Source organism: Tilletiopsis washingtonensis (genome assembly GCF_003144115.1).
Source record: "Tilletiopsis washingtonensis strain MCA 4186 unplaced genomic scaffold FA09scaffold_5, whole genome shotgun sequence".
Lineage (NCBI taxonomy): Eukaryota > Fungi > Basidiomycota > Exobasidiomycetes > Entylomatales > Tilletiopsis > Tilletiopsis washingtonensis.
In genome coordinates this window covers 468,084-485,767 of record NW_020312002.1, presented here as the reverse complement: position 1 = coordinate 485,767, position 17,684 = coordinate 468,084, and the positions used below count along the sequence as shown (strand labels likewise).

Sequence of the window (17,684 nt, the reverse complement as noted above, 5' to 3'; positions counted from 1 at the left end):
TCTGTTCCACCCACTTTCTTCTGCCTCGCCTGCCGGAGGCCACTCTCACACGAGGCTGAGTCGCGCTCCCGCCCGTGTCGGCACGCGCGCGGCCCGCGCAGCGCCGCGGCCGTCGCCCATGCATCCTCTCCTCCGCCACCGTCTCGCGTCTCACTCGCTGGTCGCAACATGGCGCGCAGTGCGGGGGAAAACGGTGACATTTGCAGCGGTTCAAGGTGCGTGCGCATCGCTGCGACGGCCAAGAGAGTGTGGGCTGGGTCTAGAGTGCGAGCTAGCGCCGGAGCGCGGTCAGTGCCACGGGGTAACGGAAAAGGACAGTCTGTGGAGGGAGGCCGGTGCAGCGAGCAAGGACGGGCGGCGCACGCCACTCGGGAACCAGCGCTTAGTTGGGGGCCTCGAGGAAGAGGCGGATGTCCTTGGTCTGCGTTCCGTCCGTGTAGGGGTAGGCACGGCGGAAGGCGGCAGCGTCTGTGGTGCGGTGTCAGTAGGAGCTCTCGATGTGGCTGGCAGCGAGCTTGACGTACCGGGCGACGCGAACAAGTAATAGAAGGTTCCCTCCTTAAGGAGGGTCAGCCACGACGTCTTGGCGTACCGGCCCGTCGACTGAGTCCAGACGGGGGTGATCTCGAGACCACCGGCGGCGAGCGGGTGCACGTTGTAGATGTACGTCTCGTAGCCCTGCTGGTTGCCCTGGCCGACGCCGCTCGGCTGCTGCGGGCCCGTCTGGCTGGAGGGGCCGAGGTTGAGGAGGGCGTAGTCGGCCGAGTTGGGAGCGAAGTTGGCCGCGTCCTTGTTCTGCTCGCCGACGAGGAAGTTGCCGGCGAGGTCGGAGAAGGCGTACAGGCCCGAGGGTCCGTCGCGCACGAACATGTACTGCGAGTCCGTCGAGTCGATGCCCGGGAGGCCGTTGCCGTTGACGGTGCCGAGGCGGGCGTCCGTGCTGGCGTCCTTGGCGACGAGGCGGCCCGTGGGGGCAAGCGCGTAGATCGTGGTCGACGTAGCAGTGCCCTGGCTGAGCGTCGTCGTGGCGTAGAGGGTCGTAGTGACTACGGTCTCGACCTGTGCCGTGGAGGTGCTCGTCGTTGTGGCCGTGTTGGTGGCGGTGGCGGTGCTCAGGACCTCAACGACCTTGACGTCCTTGGCCATGGCGAGCAGGGCCGTCTGCGTGCGCACGCGGCGGTTGCGGCAGATGCACGAGAGCGAGTACTGGCCCTCGAGCTCGTTCTGGATCTTGCACACGCGGGTCCGGCTCACGGTGCCGACCTTCTTGCACTCGGTGTCGCACTGCGCGAGGTACAGGCCGCAGAACTCGGCGCCGTCGCGGCGGCTGAGGCTGGAGCCCGGCACGGCGGGGGCGATGACGTAGTCCGTGACCGGGTAGGTCTCGCCGCCCTCGCCGTTGCTCAGGAGCGTCGTAGTGACCGTAGCCGTAGGGACCGTCGCGGTGCTCGTGATGACGGACGTAGCAATCGAGGTCACGATCTGGGTAGCCGTGGCAAGAGCCTGCGTCGTGACGGTGCTGGAGGGAGTGCATGTAAGCATGATGTAGGTCTGCCGCCTCCGTCATGCCTTCGCTCGACTTACACGGGCACACCGTTGACCACCTTGGTCGCAGTGATCGTGGCACCGCTGCCGAGGTTGCGGAGGGCCTGGCTGTTGAGGTTCTTGCCGTTCGCGCTGCAGCCAAATACGTAGTTTATGTTGTTCACAGCCTTTTTACAGCTGAACTTGATGTCCACGGGACCAGACGCCTTTCCGTCCATCGCGGCGCCGACGCAAGCGGCCTGGTACTTGGCGCAGAACTGCGTGTAGCGGTTGGGTGCCTTCTGGACGACGGCGGCCTTCTTGGGGAGGACCTTGCTGCCGGGCAGGCGCGGGCGGGTCACGGCGCGCGGCTCGAGCTCGGCGCGGGCGCTGAGCGCCACGATGAGGAGTGCCAGAAGGCCGGAGAGGTGGAGGAGCTTCATGGCGAGCGGTAGTCGGTCGAGTGGAGAAGGAGGATGAGGAAAGGGCAGAGCAAGAGCGGCAGGCTCCGCCTTATGAGGGGCTTTCCGAGCTGCCCGTGGGCGGCGGAGGCCTGTCGCGGCGGGCACAGCGTACGTGTGTCGGCCTGTCAGGCAGCCACATCTCGTCGCTCCCTCGCCTCGGCCGCCTCAGCTGTGCGTGCCGGGAGCGAAAGAAGGATTCTCCAGGGCGCCTCGGCAGAGGCAGCGCAGCCGAGGCAGAGCTGGATGCTCATGGACGGCCCCTCCGACCCGCTCGCAGGTGCGTCGGACACCCAACGCCGCAGGCCGAGCAACGTGGCTGCAGCTGCATTCACCCCGCGGGAGGTTGCTCGGGAAGGCCTTGTCTGTCCCGAGAGCCACACGAGGGGCAGAGACGCAGCGTCTAGGCGCAAGGGCGGGAGAATGCTCGCTGTGCTGCGAGGTGCGTTGCGGCCGGCGGAGCGCCATGCACCCGTCCAGTGGGCCGGCGCGTTTTCGCGTGTTGGTGTATCGGCGAGCGCAGCGCTGCGGTTTATCCATGCTGCAGACGCCACTCGGGTGCTCGACTGGCCGCTGCGGGCCGGTGCGAGGCCGAGCATGAGGTGTGTTCCGTGCAGGTGCAGCGTGCGTGAGCGAGGGGCAGGGTGCGGCCGCCAGGGCGAGCGGAGGCAGCACGCACGCGGCGCACGCAGCGGCTGCAGCAGCGGCAGCGCAGGCTGCAGAGGCCCGCAGCCAGCAGCAGCAGCGAGGGCCAGGCTCGGTGCCTGCGGCGTGCTCTCGGCGGGTTCGCCGCGAGCGTCAGGGGGCACGGCACCTGGGCTTGACTCACGCCTGACGCAGCCGCAGCGAGGCACGAGCGCAGCACCCGCAAGCTCACAAGCCGGGTGCCGGCGTCCGAGGCGGAGCGCGCGTGCGCGGACAGAACGCGCCGGCACTGCCCGGCTGCGGCTGCTGCACGCTGCTCGAAGAGGCAGCTGCGGCGCAACTTGCTCTGACGCTGCTCCTGCGCCGCACCCAGAATAAGAGCAGAGGACATCGCTGGGTGCACCTTTCATGCAGCGAAGCAGCAAGCTGCAGGGGCGCGCAGGAGGGCAAGCGAGCCACCTGTCCCGCGCATGCGTGTCATGCGCGTGCTAGAGCTTGCTGCACGGCGCTGCACGCGGTGCGCCACAGCGAGCAAGGCGGCAGCAACGCCCGGCTCAAGATTGGGCCGCGCCGCAGACGTGCCCCTCGGGTGCAGGAGGGCTCGAGGCGCGTGCCTCGTCCATCACCACGCCTACTTTTCTGCGCGGAAGCTGCCTTCATGCGTGCCGTGCTGCGCGCTGCGGAGCCCCAACCTTCTCCGCTCCCGCGCGTGCATGCTCGCCTCGCCTTCGGCAGGGCTGCAGGCGCTGCCGGCAGCATGCAGATGCTCGGCGCCGCACCCGCTTCCATTCTCCGCGTGGCGCCTGCGGGCCGGCCTCTCGCTGTATGTCTGCAGGCTGCAGCGCGCAGCAGCGGCGATGCGGCTCCGGCCAGCGCACGCTCGATGCGGGCAAGGCGGGGCGCGCGCGGCCGAGCGCGCTCCTTGTATCTGAAACCTCAAAGTGACATGTACAGCACGTCGGCGCGAGCCTTGAGCTTCTTGAAACGCATTACAAGAGACAGGCTATAGGGCAAGGCGGAGCTGCTGCAGAGGCTCCGCACAGCACGCTGCCGGCGGCTCGTCGCCGCGAGCCAAGCCGGCCCTCTGTGCGCGCGAGTGCCGTCCTCCCAGGCCGTTGACAGCACGCATCACCGGTCATCTCACCCATGCTGCACACCTTCCAGGACGAGAAAACCGCACGGCCAAGACCTCGCCGAGCCTTTGCGGCGGAAAGAGGGTCCCGTGTGGCTTCGCGAGCCGCTCCCGTGGGTGGTCGGAGGGGTCCATCGCCCTCTCCGCCTGGGCCTCCGCCGGTGCCTGCACCGGGGACAGCTCCCGTAGCACTTGGCACCTGACATCGGCCGACACTCCTCTCCGCTGTACCGTCGGTCAGGGCCTGGTGGCGCCGTCGCCGAGCATCGAGCGAACCCGCAGGCGGTTGCGAGAGCATCCACGAGCAGCACGGGAAGGTTCGCTGCGCGCAAGGGACGGCTGATGGCCCGAAACCCTGTCCTGCACGTCTCACAGCTGCTCTCCGCCGCTGCCGAAGAAGGGAGCAGAGAAAAGCCGCACTCCCGCATGCGTGGGCGGCAAAGTAACGAAGGACATGACTCGGGCCGAGCGGGACGGCCTGTCTGACACACCAGCAACGGTACAGCCGGCCAGCCGCGGGCTGTCTCATGGCACCTACCGAGCGAAATGGCTCGAAATGGCACCCTTGTAATTTTGAGAGGCAGCTGTGACATTGAGTGCCTCAGGAAAGCCACTGTGCCGCGGTGCACTGAGGGATGGGCACCAATCCTCGAGGCGTTCAGGGCTACGCGCGTCGGACGCGCACGCGACGTTCGGAGGCCGCGCGAGGCCATCACGCGGCGTGCTGCGCGCCGCCGCAGCACACGCTCAAACTCAGACTTGGAGACATTGTGGGTCAGGCGCGTGTCATTATCAGTCGGAGGCTCGAGATCACGGTATATACAGCAAGGTGAAGGTGACGGATCAGTTTCCAGCGTAGCCAGGCGAGACGAAGGGCATGTAGGCGCAGTCCTGCACGACACCGCCCGTGATGGCAGCCTGGTTCGACTGCGACTTGAGCGCCGCGACGCCCTTCTCCGGGTCGGCCGCGAGGAAGACCTTGGATGCGGAGCCATCGACGTAGGTGCAGACGATGGGGAAGAAGTTGCCGCCCAGCGTGTCGACGGCCTGGTACACGCCGGACGACTGGCCCGGCACGGCCAGCGGCGCGAGCGTGACGAGCTGAGCGCCCTTGGGCACAAAGTCGGGGTCAACGATGCGGATGCGCGAGACGCCCAGCGACTTCATCGTGGCGGGCCAGTAGACGAAGATGTTGCCCTGGTCGTCCTGTGCCACAATGTTGTCGACCGCCTGCAGCACGACACCTGCGCCCGCCGAGCCGACGGCACCGACGGCAAAGTTGCCGTTGCCGCCCGCCGCGAGGATGAGCTTGCCGTCCTGAGTCTGGATCTGCGAGTACTTGACGCCCTGCAGGTCCACCGGCTTGAAGACGGTGGGGTCATCGACCGTCGGCTCGAGGCCCGCGTCGTACTGGGAGATGGCCTGGCCCGAGGCGGCCTGCAGCGCGGCAAACGTCTGTGCGCTCAGGCCCTGGCCGCGGTCGAACGACGTGGGGTCGTCGAACGGCACGACGATCGACTTGGCCGACACGCCGGGCAGGTTCGGCGGCGTCGTGGCGCCGCCGGAGCTGCTGCTGCCGCTGCTCGAGCCCGGCAGCGCGGGCGCCTGGCGCTCGCTGATGTTCTCGGAGGCCGCCGCCGAGGCGATGGAGCCCGCGACGAGGAGCGACGTGAGGAAGGCGAAGTGCATGGTGGCCTTGACGTCTGGAGAGGGCTTGAGAGGTGGTGGAGAGAAGGCAAAGACTGCCGCCTGCTTCGCGCGATTTGCCTTTGTACTCCAGGGGACGCGTGCTGCGCGTCCCGCAGGCGTCGTGCCGCGGTCTGCGGAGGGGCGCTTGCGGCCTTGCGCTGCTCTCCGGTGTGGCTTCATCGCTCTTCCCGTCTTTGCAGTACCCTCGACACTGTCTCTCCCATCCCTCGCTCGGTGTGTCGGGCAGGACGTCGGAGCGGCGCGGCCGCACGAGGGACCGAGGTGCAAGCCACGCGTCGGGACCGGCCCCGGCGCCGAGTGCATCCACGGGGCGCCACGGTGCTGCGCAGCGCAACCCGGCGCTGTCTCGCGGCGGGCACGCCCTGAGCGCTGGCCCAGACGCTCCTCTGCGTTTTGCTGCGTGCACTCGGCGCTGCGGATGCATGTGCAGGGTGCGCGATGCGTTGCGCCCGCGGGGCGCGGCCTGCGAATGAGGCTGCAGCATGCGCCATGCACGCGCACGCATCGCGCATGCTGCACCCTGCACGAGCGGAGGCAAGGCTGCGCGCCACAGGCAGCAGGCGCGGACAAACGAGCATCTGCCGCCCAGCGCTTCAGGCTGAGCGCTGAGCCCGTGCCGTCGACTGCTGTCCTGCGCGTGCGATCGTGTTGGGCCGCTGCAGCACGTTGCGGCTGCATCCTGCTGGCGGCGTTGCACGGCCGCGGCCTGGTGCTCGTGCCGCAGCCGCGCCAGCGGCAGCCGCAGACCGTCGCCTGCTGCTGCGCGCCCGCGCGGCCGGCGCGTGTCCCGAGATCTCGTGCCGCCGCCGCCGCCAGCACCCGCACCAGGTGGGCCGGCTGCCCGCTCACCACATGCACCCGCAAGCACCCGTCGCCCACACACCAGCACCCTTACCCGGTGCCGCTCCCGAAGCGGCACATGCACATGCACGCCGGCTCGCCGCTCCAACGCTCCCGTGCCCGCACCGGTGCAGCGCTGCACGGAACACCCGCACACACGCATGCGCCACATCCTCGGCGAGCGCCTGTCCCCGGGCTGCTGGCAGCTGCACCCTGAGCGGGTGTGCCTTGCACCTCGGGATGCACGGAAGGGTACAGAGTGGCGCCGCGGCCGCCTCCGACGCTCCTCCAGGAGCAGCGCGCGGCGCTCCGCCGTCGGCGAGGCACCTGCGCCCGCGAGCGCCGCATTGCTTCCCGCTCGGCCCGACCTTAGGTTATCCCTGTCACTGCATGCTGCTGCACGTTTGTTCCAGCGGGACGGTCAAGGAGAGGCTCCAGGCTCCGCCTCCCGCGGCTCCAAGCCACCCGTGAAGGGTGCATGCGAGGTGTGCTTCACGCTCAGCTGCATTGCAGGCTCGGCGAGCCCTCCGACAGACCACCGCACCCGGGAAAGGCCTGCGGAGATGTGGCTGATGGACGGATGAGCCATTCGGTGCTCGGGACCGGCGCTGCATCCCGTCCAATGTGCAGCTGTCCGCAGTGTGCGCGAACGAGAGACGCACGGCAGCACGCAGATCCGCCGCACAGCGGGAAGTCGGCCCACCTTCCTGTGGCTTGCGCCTGCCAGCACGTAGCGGGCAGTGCCAGGGCGCAGAGCACACCGCTGCGCTGGCCGGAAGCTCGTACGCCTCATATAGCTGAGCATGCCGCTCGTCGAGCCCCACTGTCTCCTCACAAGCAACACTCGTCCTCCTCCACCATGCGGTCTTTCTTCAAGGGATCCGCACTCGCGGCGCTTGCGCTGGCGGCGATCGTCGGCCAGAGCTCGGCGGCGCCTACTCCGGCCCTCCTCGTGACTCGCTCGCACGTCAAGATGGAGCACCGCGCCCAGAAGGCCTTCCTCTACGAGGCGTGCGAGGCGGACGTGAGTGGTGTGGCCTGCATCTGCGACGGGCTCCGCTGACCTGATGCCTCTGCAGAGCGACTGTCTCGGCCGCACCTGCGACTATGAGAGCAAGACGTGCGCCTCGACGTTCCTCTCCAACGGCTCGCAGTGCTCGTCGAGCATCGTCTGCGAGAGCGGCAACTGCCAGTTCGGCAAGTGCACGGCCAAGGTGCAGCCGGGCGCCTTCTGCGAGAAGGACCAGAACTGCGGCTCGGGCCGCTGCTCGCAGCGCCTTAGCCGCTGCCTGCCGGCGCCGACCACCGAGGCCGTCGTCAACTCGCTGCAGTCGACGATGCCGTGGGGCAAGGACACCGAGGCGCTGCACAACCTCGAGCCCATCCCCGCCGTCGACCTCTACTACTCTGACCACGGCATCCACCGCTCCGAGGCCAGCGCCATGCTCGTCAACATGACCTCGAATGCAAACTACGACGCCGTCGTCCTGACGCACACGTCGCTCGTCGGCCACATCACCTGCCCCGACAGCGGCCACCTCCAGATTCCCTTTACGACGTCGGAGGCCTACGAGCTCGCAGCCCAGTCGTGGGACCGCAAGCACGGCTTCCTCCTCGTCACCCACACGCACGGCTGCGGCTCGAGCCAGAGCGAGGACGAGCGCACCTTCTGGCTGGCCTCGCAGCTGCACTTCGACGACCACACGCACTCCGTCTTCGCCAAGGCCTCCGAGCTCGCCATCGAGCACGCCCTCGACGAGATCCACCTCGACTTCGGACAGAAGGACCCCGACTACCAGGTCGACTTCGAGCACATCCACCCCAACCCCGTCGCGCGCAGCCTCGAGGAGGTCGTCGCTCTCAACCAGCTCAACGAGACGGACAGCTGGGCCGAGCCGGCCCACTTCGTCAAGCGTGCCGGCCCGTCGATGCCCGGCAGCTGCGGCACGACGCCCGCCGGCGTGTCGTGCGGCCCCAACTTCGACGCGCAGCTCGACGCCATCAACGGCTTCCTGGACTTCGAGGGTGACTTTGAGAACTCGCTCAAGTCCCTGGCCCCCGGTCTCGGAAGCTTTGCCGCCTCGGACTACATCGACCCCGACACGCTGGCCGACCTCAACCTCGAGACGCCCACGCGCCGCAGCCTCAGCGTCGAGGAGCTTCAGCGCCGCGGCTGGTCGCTCAAGAAGATCGGTGCCGCCCTCCAGAAGGTCACCAAGGTCGTTGCAAAGGTGGTCAACACCGTCGCTCCCAAGGGCTCGGTGAGTCATGGGCCGGGAGGCGAGCCGGGCGATCATGCGAATGCTGACTCTGTACGCAGATCCTTGGTAAGGCAGTCAACCTCCTAGCGAAGACCCCTTTAGGCAAGGTAGTTAAGCTCCTAGTTACTGGCGAGTGGACCGAGACGATCTCGGGCAAGATCCAGCTCGGCTGGAAGTACGGCGGCGCCAAGGAGGACACGCCGTGGGGCCGCCAGCCCGTCATCTGGAGCGCCGAGAAGCAGAAGGCCACGTCGAAGAACTCGGGCAAGGACGCCGCCACCTCGGCTCGTCTGCGCAAGGCCAAGGGCTCGCCCCGTGCCCGTGCCCGCGCCAGCGGCTCGGTCAGCCTGTACTGCGTCGACTGCCAGATCCTCGGCACGTTCACGTACCGCGGCAGCGTCTCGTTCAAGCTGCTCAAGGCCTCGATCAGCCGCCTTTCGGCCGACTTCACCGGCGCGCTCGACGCCGGCGCGCAGTTCGGTGTCGTCGTGCAGGCCGAGCTCGTCGCCACGTACCGCAAGACGATCGTGACGTTCCCGCTGCCGGGTGGCTTTGCGATCAAGGACGTCGTCACCATCGGCCCCGCCGCGCTCGTCGAGGCTTCGTTCCGCTTCGTCGCCAACGCCGAGGCCGACCTGCTCCTCGGCGCCAAGGTCAAGCACCGTGTGGCACACCACATCGACCTGCTCGACTCGTCGAAGAGCAAGACGACCGGCTCCGGCCTGCAGTTCACGGCCTCCAAGGACCTGCAGGGCGCCGCCTCGGCCTCGCTGCAGGCCGGCCTGCCGCTCTCGATCACGCTCGGCGTCTCGATGAAGCCCATCAAGCTGAAGCGCGACCTCTCCGTCACCGCCGAGCCGTCCGTCACCGCCTCGATCATGACGGCCACCTCGGAGGACGCCTTCGAGGACTCGAAGCTGCCCGCCTGCCCGCTGGGTCTCGCATGGGGAATCAACTCGGGAATCGCGTTCTCGATGAACCTGCTCAACCTGGCAAAGTTCAAGCTGGGTGCTTTCAATGCGAACCTCGGAAAGGGATGCATTGACTTCGGCCTGGGCGGCCCCGTCGTCCAGAAGTACTCGGACCAGGCGACGGACTACTGCGCCGATGGAAAGTGCACGGTCGCAGTCGACGACTCGAAGGCGACGATCTCGTACCTGCTGAAGGACCAGAACGCCAACGATGGCAAGTCCAGCACGTTCAAGAGCCCCTGCGACGGAAGCATGATCGTCACGATGAACGGTGGAATGGCGGGTCCGAGCGGCTTCCAGGGCTACCGCCGCTCGGGCGCCAAGATCTCGCGCCAGATCAGCGACCTCAAGAAGGACGACCAGTACACGGTGCAGATCGGCGGCACGGGCAACTCGCAGTACTACAACGGCAACACCAAGGGCGGCTGGCCGAACGGCGGCGGTGGTGGCGGCGGCGACTCCAGCGGCGGCGGTGGTTCGACGGAGCTCATCACGAGCAGCGGCGAGCGCCTCATGGTCGCCGGCGGAGCTGGAGGCAACGGCCGCGGAAACGCGAACAACTACGCCGGCTACTTTGCCGAGGACAACCACAAGGCCGACGATGCCCGTGGTGGCCCCGGAATCAACAACGGTGGCGGCGGAGGCGGCGGTGTGATCGGCGGTGCCGGAGGCAACGCGCAGGGCGGCTACGCCGGCCACAGCAGCGACGAGCCCGAGGGCTACCCGGACTGGACCGACGGCCGCATGATCATCGAGCTCACCTGCAACTAATCGGCCGCGCGCGGCTTCTCCCTTCCCCACTGACCCCTGATCGAGTGTGCCCCCCATGTTACCGGCGCGGCGAAATGTTACCTATGACCCTTGAGCAGCGTGTGACGTGTGGCTCTGGCGCGTGTGGGCGAGTGAGCTGCCGCTGAGCGGCGATGCGGGTAAGACGATGTGCGAGGGGGCAGCGCTGTGCCAAGGAGCCACGACGGCGGCTGACGTGAGGACAAGGTGGAGATGAGGTGCGGGACGCACGAGCTCGCGCTGCAGCTTCAACGGCCCATCCAGCGACGCGGTCGAGGCGCGTGGGAACAGCGCCCCGCCTCGCTGTCGCACGGCAGCACGTGACGCGCCGCGCGGACCGTGCAGCCTGACTCGTGCAGCCTGACTCGGGCTGCTGGCCGAGAAGATCCGCGGCGGCGCCTGCCTCCGCTCCACAACCCCAATCCCAGGCAGCCATGGCCGACACTGTGAGCCGCGCATCCGCCGGCGCAGGGCATCAGCAGCTAACGCCGCGCTCCTGCAGCTGCGTCCGAGTCTCGAGGAAGCACAGGCGCTGCTGCTCGGCAGTGCCTCGGGCAGCTCGGCGGCCGCAGCGGCGGCGCCGCCGGCCGGCAACACGCTGCCCGTGTATGCCACGCTGCCCGCCGACCTGCTCACGCCCGTCATGGCCTACCTGCGCCTCTCGCACGGCGCCGACACGCAGCGCCGCAGCTTCCTGTGCGAGAGCGTCGTGGGCGGAGAGAAGGTGGCGCGCTACAGCTTTGCCGGCGTCGGTGAGTGCAGAGTGCATGGCGCTCGGCCGGCAATCTAGAGGTGCTGTCTGTGCGTGTGCTCACGCACGCTCGCAGACCCGTACAAGGTCATCCGCACCGGGCCCTCGCTGCCCATCAGCGGCGACCCTCTGCGCGCCGTCGAGGCCGAGCTGGCGCCGTACCGCTACATTGCGCTGCCGGCGCTGCCGCGCTTCACTGGCGGCGCCATGGGCTACATCGCCTACGACTGCGTGGCGCACTTCGAGCCGCGCACCGCACGGCCGCTCTCGGACCCGCTCGGCATCCCCGAGGCCGTGTTCCTGCTCTGCGACTCGCTCGTCGTCTTCGACCACATGTACCAGACGCTCAAGGTCGTCTCGCACGTGCACGTGCCCGACGGCTCGCTGCCGGCCGAGCGCGCCGAGGCCGAGAAGCACATCGCCTCGCTGTACGAGGCCGCCGGCCGCAAGGTCGCCGCCATGGTGGCCGAGCTCTCGCGGCCCGACACGCCCGTGCCGCGCCAGATGCGCGTCTCGCCGGGCGCCGAGGCGGTGAGCAACGTGGGGCGCGAGGGCTACAAGAGCTTCGTGCGCAGCCTGCGCAAGCACATCGTCGCCGGCGACATCATCCAGGCTGTGCCGTCGCAGCGCCTGGCGCGCCCCACCGACGTGCACCCGTTCAACATTTACCGCACGCTGCGCACCGTCAACCCCTCGCCGTACATGTTCTACCTCGACGTCGGCGATGCGCGCATTGTTGGCGCCAGTCCGGAGACGCTGTGCAAGGTGGAGAAGGGCAAGGTGGCTGTGCACGCCATTGCAGGGACAGTGAAGCGCGGCGGCACCGACGAGGGTGAGTGGTGCTGCTTCACCTGTGCTCGCTTTGCTGCTGACAGCGGCATGCGCAGAGGACGAGGCGCTGGCCGACTCGCTGCTTGCGTCGACAAAAGACCGCGCCGAGCATGTCATGCTGGTCGATCTCGCGCGTAACGACATTTCGCGTGTGTGCGACCCGCACACGACCGTCGTCGAGAGCTTCATGAAGGTGGAGAAGTTCAGCCACGTCATGCATCTCACCAGCCGCGTGACGGGCATGCTGCGCGCCGGCAAGAGCCGGTGAGTGTGGAGCGACACGTGCGCAGCGCAGCCTTCTCATGCGCCTCGGCAGGTTCGACGCCCTGCGCTCCATCTTCCCGGCCGGCACCGTCTCGGGCGCGCCCAAGATCCGCGCCATCGAGCTCATCTCTGAGCTTGAGGGCGAGCGGCGAGGCGTGTATGCGGGTGCTGTGGGCCACATTGAGTGAGTGCGCCCGGCTCATATGCGTGGCGCACTTGTCGCTGACTCGCCGCAGCTTCTCCGACGACATGGACGTGTGCATTGCGATCCGCACCATGACGTTTGTGCAAAAGGAGGGCTCCGAGGCGCACACTGCGTACCTGCAGGCAGGTGAGTTGTGTCGCCGAGTGATGAACGCGAATCGCCGGCTGACTTCCGTCACGCAGGCGGCGGCATCGTGTACGACAGCGTCGAGGAGGACGAGTACATCGAGACGATCAACAAGCTCGGCGCCAACGTGCGCTGTCTGCAGCAGGCCGAGGGTGCGTATGGCTGCTGCTCGTACTGCTGCTGCTCGCAGCGCAGTGCGTCTGCTGACCCATGCTTCTCCCGAGCAGACTTCTGGATCGCGCAGCAGCGGGCGCAGGACATGGCCGTGCAGAGCGATGAGCGATGAGCGTGTGCGCTGTCGTGGGCATGCCGCAAGCGGCGCTAATCTATCAAATGCCATTGTCGCGGCGCGGATGGTCTGAGGCGTCTCTGGAAGTGACCGCGGCGTCTGGTGTGTCCAGCTTGACGCGCCAGCCCTGGAGCCGGAGGCTGTGCTTGCGGCCGTGGACCAGCTGGGTGATGAGAGTGAGCTTGTCGGCGCCAGTCGTTACGCGATGACGCTTGTGGAGCAAGCAAGGATCAGCATGTCCACAAGAGGATGCTGTCTTGGACAGAGACGCGCAACGAAGCGCCCGCGTCGTCCAGCGACGAGACTGCATCAGGACTTGGCTGATGGCATCACCAGCGCACAGGCTTGCACGTAGCAGAGTGGCAGCCGCACGGTGCAGGGTGCAGTCTGAAGCCGAGCGGCGCAGAAGGCGAGCCCTGCTGTGCGTCGCACGGGCAAGCATGCAGCCGCCCCGCGCGACGCCGCACGCGTTGGGTTGGGGCGATGCCGTCACTCAGGGGGCTTGCCGCTCTTGCCAAGGATCAGCCGCCGGGCTGCCGCACGGGAGCCAGCGTACGGCTGCTGAGCCGGGACTGCCGCTGCGGTGGGCCTGCTGCGTGCTGGCGAGCGTCGGCTCCCTCGCCTGCTGCGTCCGTGCCTGTTTGCGCTGCGCAGGGAGCTGCTATAAAGCGGCCGCACCCTGCTCGGGCCTGCTCCCCTTCCACCACGCACACGCCATCCACACACGCCCATCCTCTGCCCCTTCAACACTACCCTTCCACCCACTCCACGCACATTTCACTCGGCAAGCATGTCGCACGACTCCCCTATCGCGGCGCGCGCCACGGGCGCCCCCACCGCCGGCGCCTCCGACATCTCTCCTCCTTCACCCACCCTCTCTGACTCGTCACTCTCGACGCAGTCGTCGATGCTCATCTCCGTCGAAGAGCTCACGCGCGGCAGTGGCATGTCCAAGGCTGCCGCCTCGCTCGAGCTGGCCAACGCTCGCCATGCCCTTTCGGCCCGCGACCCCGACCACAAGCTCCCGCTGCAGTTCTACCAGGCCGGCGTTGCAGCTGCAAAGAACGTGCTCGACCACCCAAACTCTGCCGCCGTCGGCGAGCCGCTGCTGCAGCGGCTGCGCAAGTTCGTGGCTGAGCACCCCGAGGCGCACTGAGAGTGACCGCCGGTGCGTGCCCAGCTTTGGCCTTGCTCGACGTCTTTGCTCACACGCGTCCTCGGCAGGAGCCGCCCACAGTGTGTGCAGCAGTCTCAACCTTGCTGGAGTGCCTCGCTGACACTCGTCTTCTACAGTGCCGACCGTCGCTGGCCGTGGTGCACGGCAGCATGAGTCTGGGTGTCGTCGCACGCACGTAGTCACGCTGAAGAGGGATGACGCGGGCACCAAGCGTGAGGCTGGGGCTGAGTGGGGGCTGTCCAGCATCGAGCGCGGTCTCATGAATGCCATGCTTGCACTCTGTCTCTCCCAGGTCCTTACTGCTTGCTGGCGTGCTGCCTGTCGCCCCTAGTCCGCGCACGCCGTCCGCCGCGTGGCGTGCTTGCAACTCATCAAGGCAGAATCGTGTGTATCTCAGGCAATCCCGTGTGAAGGAAGGCAGCCTCGTCGTTGTTCGTGAGGAAGCAAAGGTCGGGAATCGTCTGGCCACGCCTACGTGCCGCGGCCGTGCCGTCACGCATCCGCAGTCACGTTTCGCAGGCGCATTGCAGGCGACATGCAGCCGTCCCATGCGCTTCTCGCGACCCCGGTGCGACGTGGCTCCCGCCATCATGAGGGCATTGAAGATCCGGCTGACCTGTGAGCGACCAGACGCAGCCTGCCAGTCGCTCGCAGCATCGCCACAGTCGGGGTCACAGCCCGCACGTCAGCTCGAGGCGGCGGCGCGCGCCCTCGGCCCACACGCACTTCGTCGCCCGCATCGGCCCTTGAGCGGTCTCTAAGCAATTCACATTGACAGACGGTGAAAATAAGGCCACCACGAGCGTCCAAGATCCGTGTCTCTAGTTCTGGTCCGTGCTGAAGCGGCGCACCTCCTCCTCGTCGGTCGGCAGCGGGTTGTACGCGCTGGGCACACGGCTGCGGCTGCGGCTGCGGTGCAGGATGCGGCTGCGACTGCGGCTGCGCAGCCGCGCCAGCGCCGGCCGGCCGGGACGCAGCCAGCGCGGCAGGTAGCGCGGGCCAATGACGCCGTTGAAGAGCAGCGTGGCGCCGCAGAGCAGCGCGAAGCCGAGCAGCTGCAGCGAGCCGGTGAGCGGACGGAACACCTCCCAGCCCTGTGAAGCAGTGTGAGCATAGAGCGTGCGGCAGCGGCGATCGAGCACGCACCAGGACGAGGGAAACGGCCCAGATGCCCAGCGTACGGCACGTGTCGATGGTGCTGCGTGCCGTGGCCGAGACGGTCCGCGTGACTGTGAAGAGGTCAGCGCTGCTCTGCCACTGGCAGCGCACAGCTCAAACCCACCAGACAGGCCGAAGAAGTTGAAGAGCGCAATGCTCAGGCAGATGGCGACGCCGCCGAGCAGCACCTTGGGGCTCTGGATCATCTGGTGCCAGCCGGTGACCATGTCAAAGTAGCCGCCGCGGCCGGCGGGCGTCTTGCCGTAGAAGTAGTGCAGCGCGACCTGCGCAATGAGCGTCGCGATGAAGCCGAACAGGCCCTCGTAGCCGACCGCCAGCCTGAGAAGCAGAGTCAGCATGCAGCGAAATGAAGTCTCCTCGATCTGACGTACAGTGGCTCGACGCTGTAGCGGCTCATGATCTTCTCCTCGAGCACAAACTGGCCAGCAGTGAAGAGCTGCGCGAAGAGAATGAGGAGCACGCCGATGAACGCCTTTGCCGTGTCCGGCACGTCCTCGCCCGTCGTGTGTGCCGTGGCGCGGCTGACGATGGCGCCGCCGACGGTGACGAACGTGCCCTGCAGCGACGCCGGCGCGCCCGGCTGCAGCAGCGTGCCGGAGAGGCCGACGATGCAGACGCCCAGCATGACGGTGAGCAGCGAGAGCCACTGGAAGAGGAAGAGCTGGCGCTGCAGGAAGATGACGCTGAACACGCCGACCCAGAGCACGAGGGCGCCGCGGGTCATCTGGTAGATGGACACGGGCGTGAAGAGCAGGCCAACGTTCATCTGCGAAAGAGTCAGCGCAGAGCGGCAGCGAGCAGGCACGCAAAGCTCACCAGCGTGGTGCCGCAGATGTCGCACGCCGCCGGCATCACAAAGAGAAAGATGGCCTTGCCCTTGAGCTTCGTGCCGTCGTCCTCCTCGGGCTCGTCGACGATCTGGTGCGGCTCCGGGATGGCAGCAGCGGCCTGCGCCTCGCCGCCGGCGGGCGCGGCGCGCGCGCTGGCCGTGGCGTTGGCGGGCACGCGCTCGCCCCAGACGTTGTTCGAGTTGCCCTGGCCGGGGCGGAAGGAGTTGCCGCGGCCGAGCGTCGGCGCCGGCGCGGGCGCCTTCCACACGGGCCAGAAGGCGGGCACGAGGCGGGAGAAGGCCGAGGAGCTGCCCTCCTCGCCGAGCCAGTGGCTCGGCATCAGGAAGCTGAACGCCGAGCTGTTGGCGTGCGGGTCGTCGTCGGCGCCCAGCGCGCTGAAGCCGCTGTCGCCCGCCGCGTCGTCGAGGCCCTCGAGGTCGTCGTGCATCGCCGGCGACTGCCCCAGCGCCTCGTACTCGCCGCCGCTGCCGTTGCCCTTGAAGAAGCCCGGCCGCGGCCGCGTGATCCACGCCCACAGCGCCATCATCATGGGCGGGATGAGGCAGAGGCACTCGCCGAGGAACATTTGCGCCGTCTGCGGGGTGGAGCGTGAGCAAAGAGAACAGTGTGGCCGAGCGTAACAGAGCTGCATCGCAGATCCTCGGCAGCCAGGCGACGCACGCTGGGGGCCGATGTACAGCCAGAGCACGTCTTTGCATGCAGTCTCTGTATGTACTGCTCTGCAGGACCGCGCTCGCAGGGCTCGCTGCGTAGCACTCCAGTCCGACTTCACGCGAGCTCCTGGCCTTATGCGCCTCAAGCATCGCCTGCACCACATCATTGTCGCCGCACCTGCCCTTCGTCCGGCCTGCACACCACAGCCGCACTCACCTGCCACACGGGCTGGCTAAAGTCGACGCGGCGCGCCTCGTCGCCGGGCGCACAGTGCTCGACGCACTGCATGTCCTGCCACTTGGAGAAGATGCTGTTGCCGATGCCCGTCACCAGCATGCCGGCGACGAGGAGCGGAATCGAGGCGCGCGGCGCCATGGCTGCGCGCGTGGGTGCGCTGGACGGCGCGAAGGGGAAGAGTGAGAGAGGCGGCGCAGAGAGGGCCAGGTGAGATGCACAAGTGGAGAGGAGAGAGCCACGGCCGTTGCAGAGGAGACAGGCGCCAGAGAGAGCGTGGGCGCAGCTGAGCCGCAGCTGCCGGAGAGAGCCTTGCGCGAGGCCAGGCGTGCGTGAGTGAGCGACGAGGAGCCGAGAGACGAGACCGAAGCACGGGAGTGGGTGGAGAGAGGCAAGCTGCAGAGACGCGGCGGCGGCGTGGCTGCGAGGCGCGTGACCTCGCAGGCGCCAGCAGCCCGCCCGCATCTCGGCTGTGCCCTCTGCGCCGGCGGCTGCCTCCTCTCCGCCCGCCGCGCCGCGCTCCCAGCGCTAAATTCACCCTCGGCGCCGGCCCCGCAGGCACTTCATCTGTCTTGGGTGCCATGAGCTGCGCCGCACTAAAGCTGCACCGCTGCGCCTGCCCCTGCGCATGACGGCTCCGATAGCCGTGGCGTGGAGCCGGCAGCACAAGGGGAAGACGAAGAGGTGCGCTGTCGCTGCCGCTGCTGCTGCGGCTGCAACGCCATCCTCGCGGCCCGCGCAGAGGAAGACGCAGGTGCAGGCAGGCAGGCGTCAGCGGCGCCTGCGTCTG

General features: G+C 67.9%; 8 protein-coding genes across 8 annotated transcripts; 3 read left to right on the top strand and 5 right to left on the bottom strand.

Moving 5' to 3' along the window:
- Positions 1–78: 78 nt before the first annotated feature.
- FA09DRAFT_328531 (hypothetical protein) lies at positions 79–2,407 on the bottom strand. Its single transcript, XM_025741810.1, has 2 exons — positions 1,585–2,407; positions 79–1,519 (listed from the first exon to the last, which is right to left on the bottom strand). Exons 1-2 carry the CDS (start codon positions 1,965–1,967, stop codon positions 289–291), a joined length of 1,614 nt encoding a protein of 537 aa, XP_025600029.1. The 5' UTR covers positions 1,968–2,407; the 3' UTR covers positions 79–288.
- On the top strand, positions 1,534–3,058 carry FA09DRAFT_217588 (hypothetical protein). Its single transcript, XM_025739534.1, has 2 exons — position 1,534; positions 1,616–3,058. The coding sequence occupies exon 2, from the start codon at positions 2,001–2,003 to the stop codon at positions 3,006–3,008; it is 1,008 nt and encodes a 335-aa protein (XP_025600028.1). The 5' UTR covers position 1,534; positions 1,616–2,000; the 3' UTR covers positions 3,009–3,058.
- Positions 3,058–3,519, bottom strand: FA09DRAFT_217550 (hypothetical protein). The gene has a single exon (XM_025739533.1). The coding sequence runs from the start codon at positions 3,417–3,419 to the stop codon at positions 3,108–3,110; it is 312 nt and encodes a 103-aa protein (XP_025600027.1). The 5' UTR covers positions 3,420–3,519; the 3' UTR covers positions 3,058–3,107.
- On the bottom strand, positions 3,321–4,327 carry FA09DRAFT_217539 (hypothetical protein). Its single transcript, XM_025739531.1, has one exon. It carries the CDS (start codon positions 4,289–4,291, stop codon positions 3,620–3,622), a length of 672 nt encoding a protein of 223 aa, XP_025600026.1. The 5' UTR covers positions 4,292–4,327; the 3' UTR covers positions 3,321–3,619.
- Positions 4,328–4,532: 205 nt separating this feature from the next.
- Positions 4,533–5,483, bottom strand: FA09DRAFT_328530 (hypothetical protein). Its single transcript, XM_025741809.1, has one exon. It carries the CDS (start codon positions 5,449–5,451, stop codon positions 4,606–4,608), a length of 846 nt encoding a protein of 281 aa, XP_025600025.1. The 5' UTR covers positions 5,452–5,483; the 3' UTR covers positions 4,533–4,605.
- An 852-nt stretch (positions 5,484–6,335) lies between these two features.
- Positions 6,336–10,404, top strand: FA09DRAFT_328529 (hypothetical protein). The gene is made up of 3 exons (XM_025741808.1): positions 6,336–7,336; positions 7,392–8,573; positions 8,633–10,404. The coding sequence occupies exons 1-3, from the start codon at positions 6,791–6,793 to the stop codon at positions 10,313–10,315; spliced, it is 3,411 nt and encodes a 1,136-aa protein (XP_025600024.1). The 5' UTR covers positions 6,336–6,790; the 3' UTR covers positions 10,316–10,404.
- A 335-nt stretch (positions 10,405–10,739) lies between these two features.
- Positions 10,740–12,865, top strand: FA09DRAFT_328528 (anthranilate synthase component). The gene is made up of 8 exons (XM_025741807.1): positions 10,740–10,779; positions 10,836–11,085; positions 11,161–11,916; positions 11,972–12,179; positions 12,232–12,363; positions 12,416–12,510; positions 12,567–12,662; positions 12,738–12,865. Exons 1-8 carry the CDS (start codon positions 10,768–10,770, stop codon positions 12,794–12,796), a joined length of 1,608 nt encoding a protein of 535 aa, XP_025600023.1. The 5' UTR covers positions 10,740–10,767; the 3' UTR covers positions 12,797–12,865.
- Positions 12,866–14,725: 1,860 nt separating this feature from the next.
- Positions 14,726–16,986, bottom strand: FA09DRAFT_328526 (hypothetical protein). Its single transcript, XM_025741806.1, has 6 exons — positions 16,667–16,986; positions 15,972–16,580; positions 15,527–15,921; positions 15,259–15,473; positions 15,123–15,205; positions 14,726–15,070 (listed from the first exon to the last, which is right to left on the bottom strand). Exons 2-6 carry the CDS (start codon positions 16,569–16,571, stop codon positions 14,798–14,800), a joined length of 1,566 nt encoding a protein of 521 aa, XP_025600022.1. The 5' UTR covers positions 16,572–16,580; positions 16,667–16,986; the 3' UTR covers positions 14,726–14,797.
- Between the last annotated feature and the right edge of the window lie 698 nt (positions 16,987–17,684).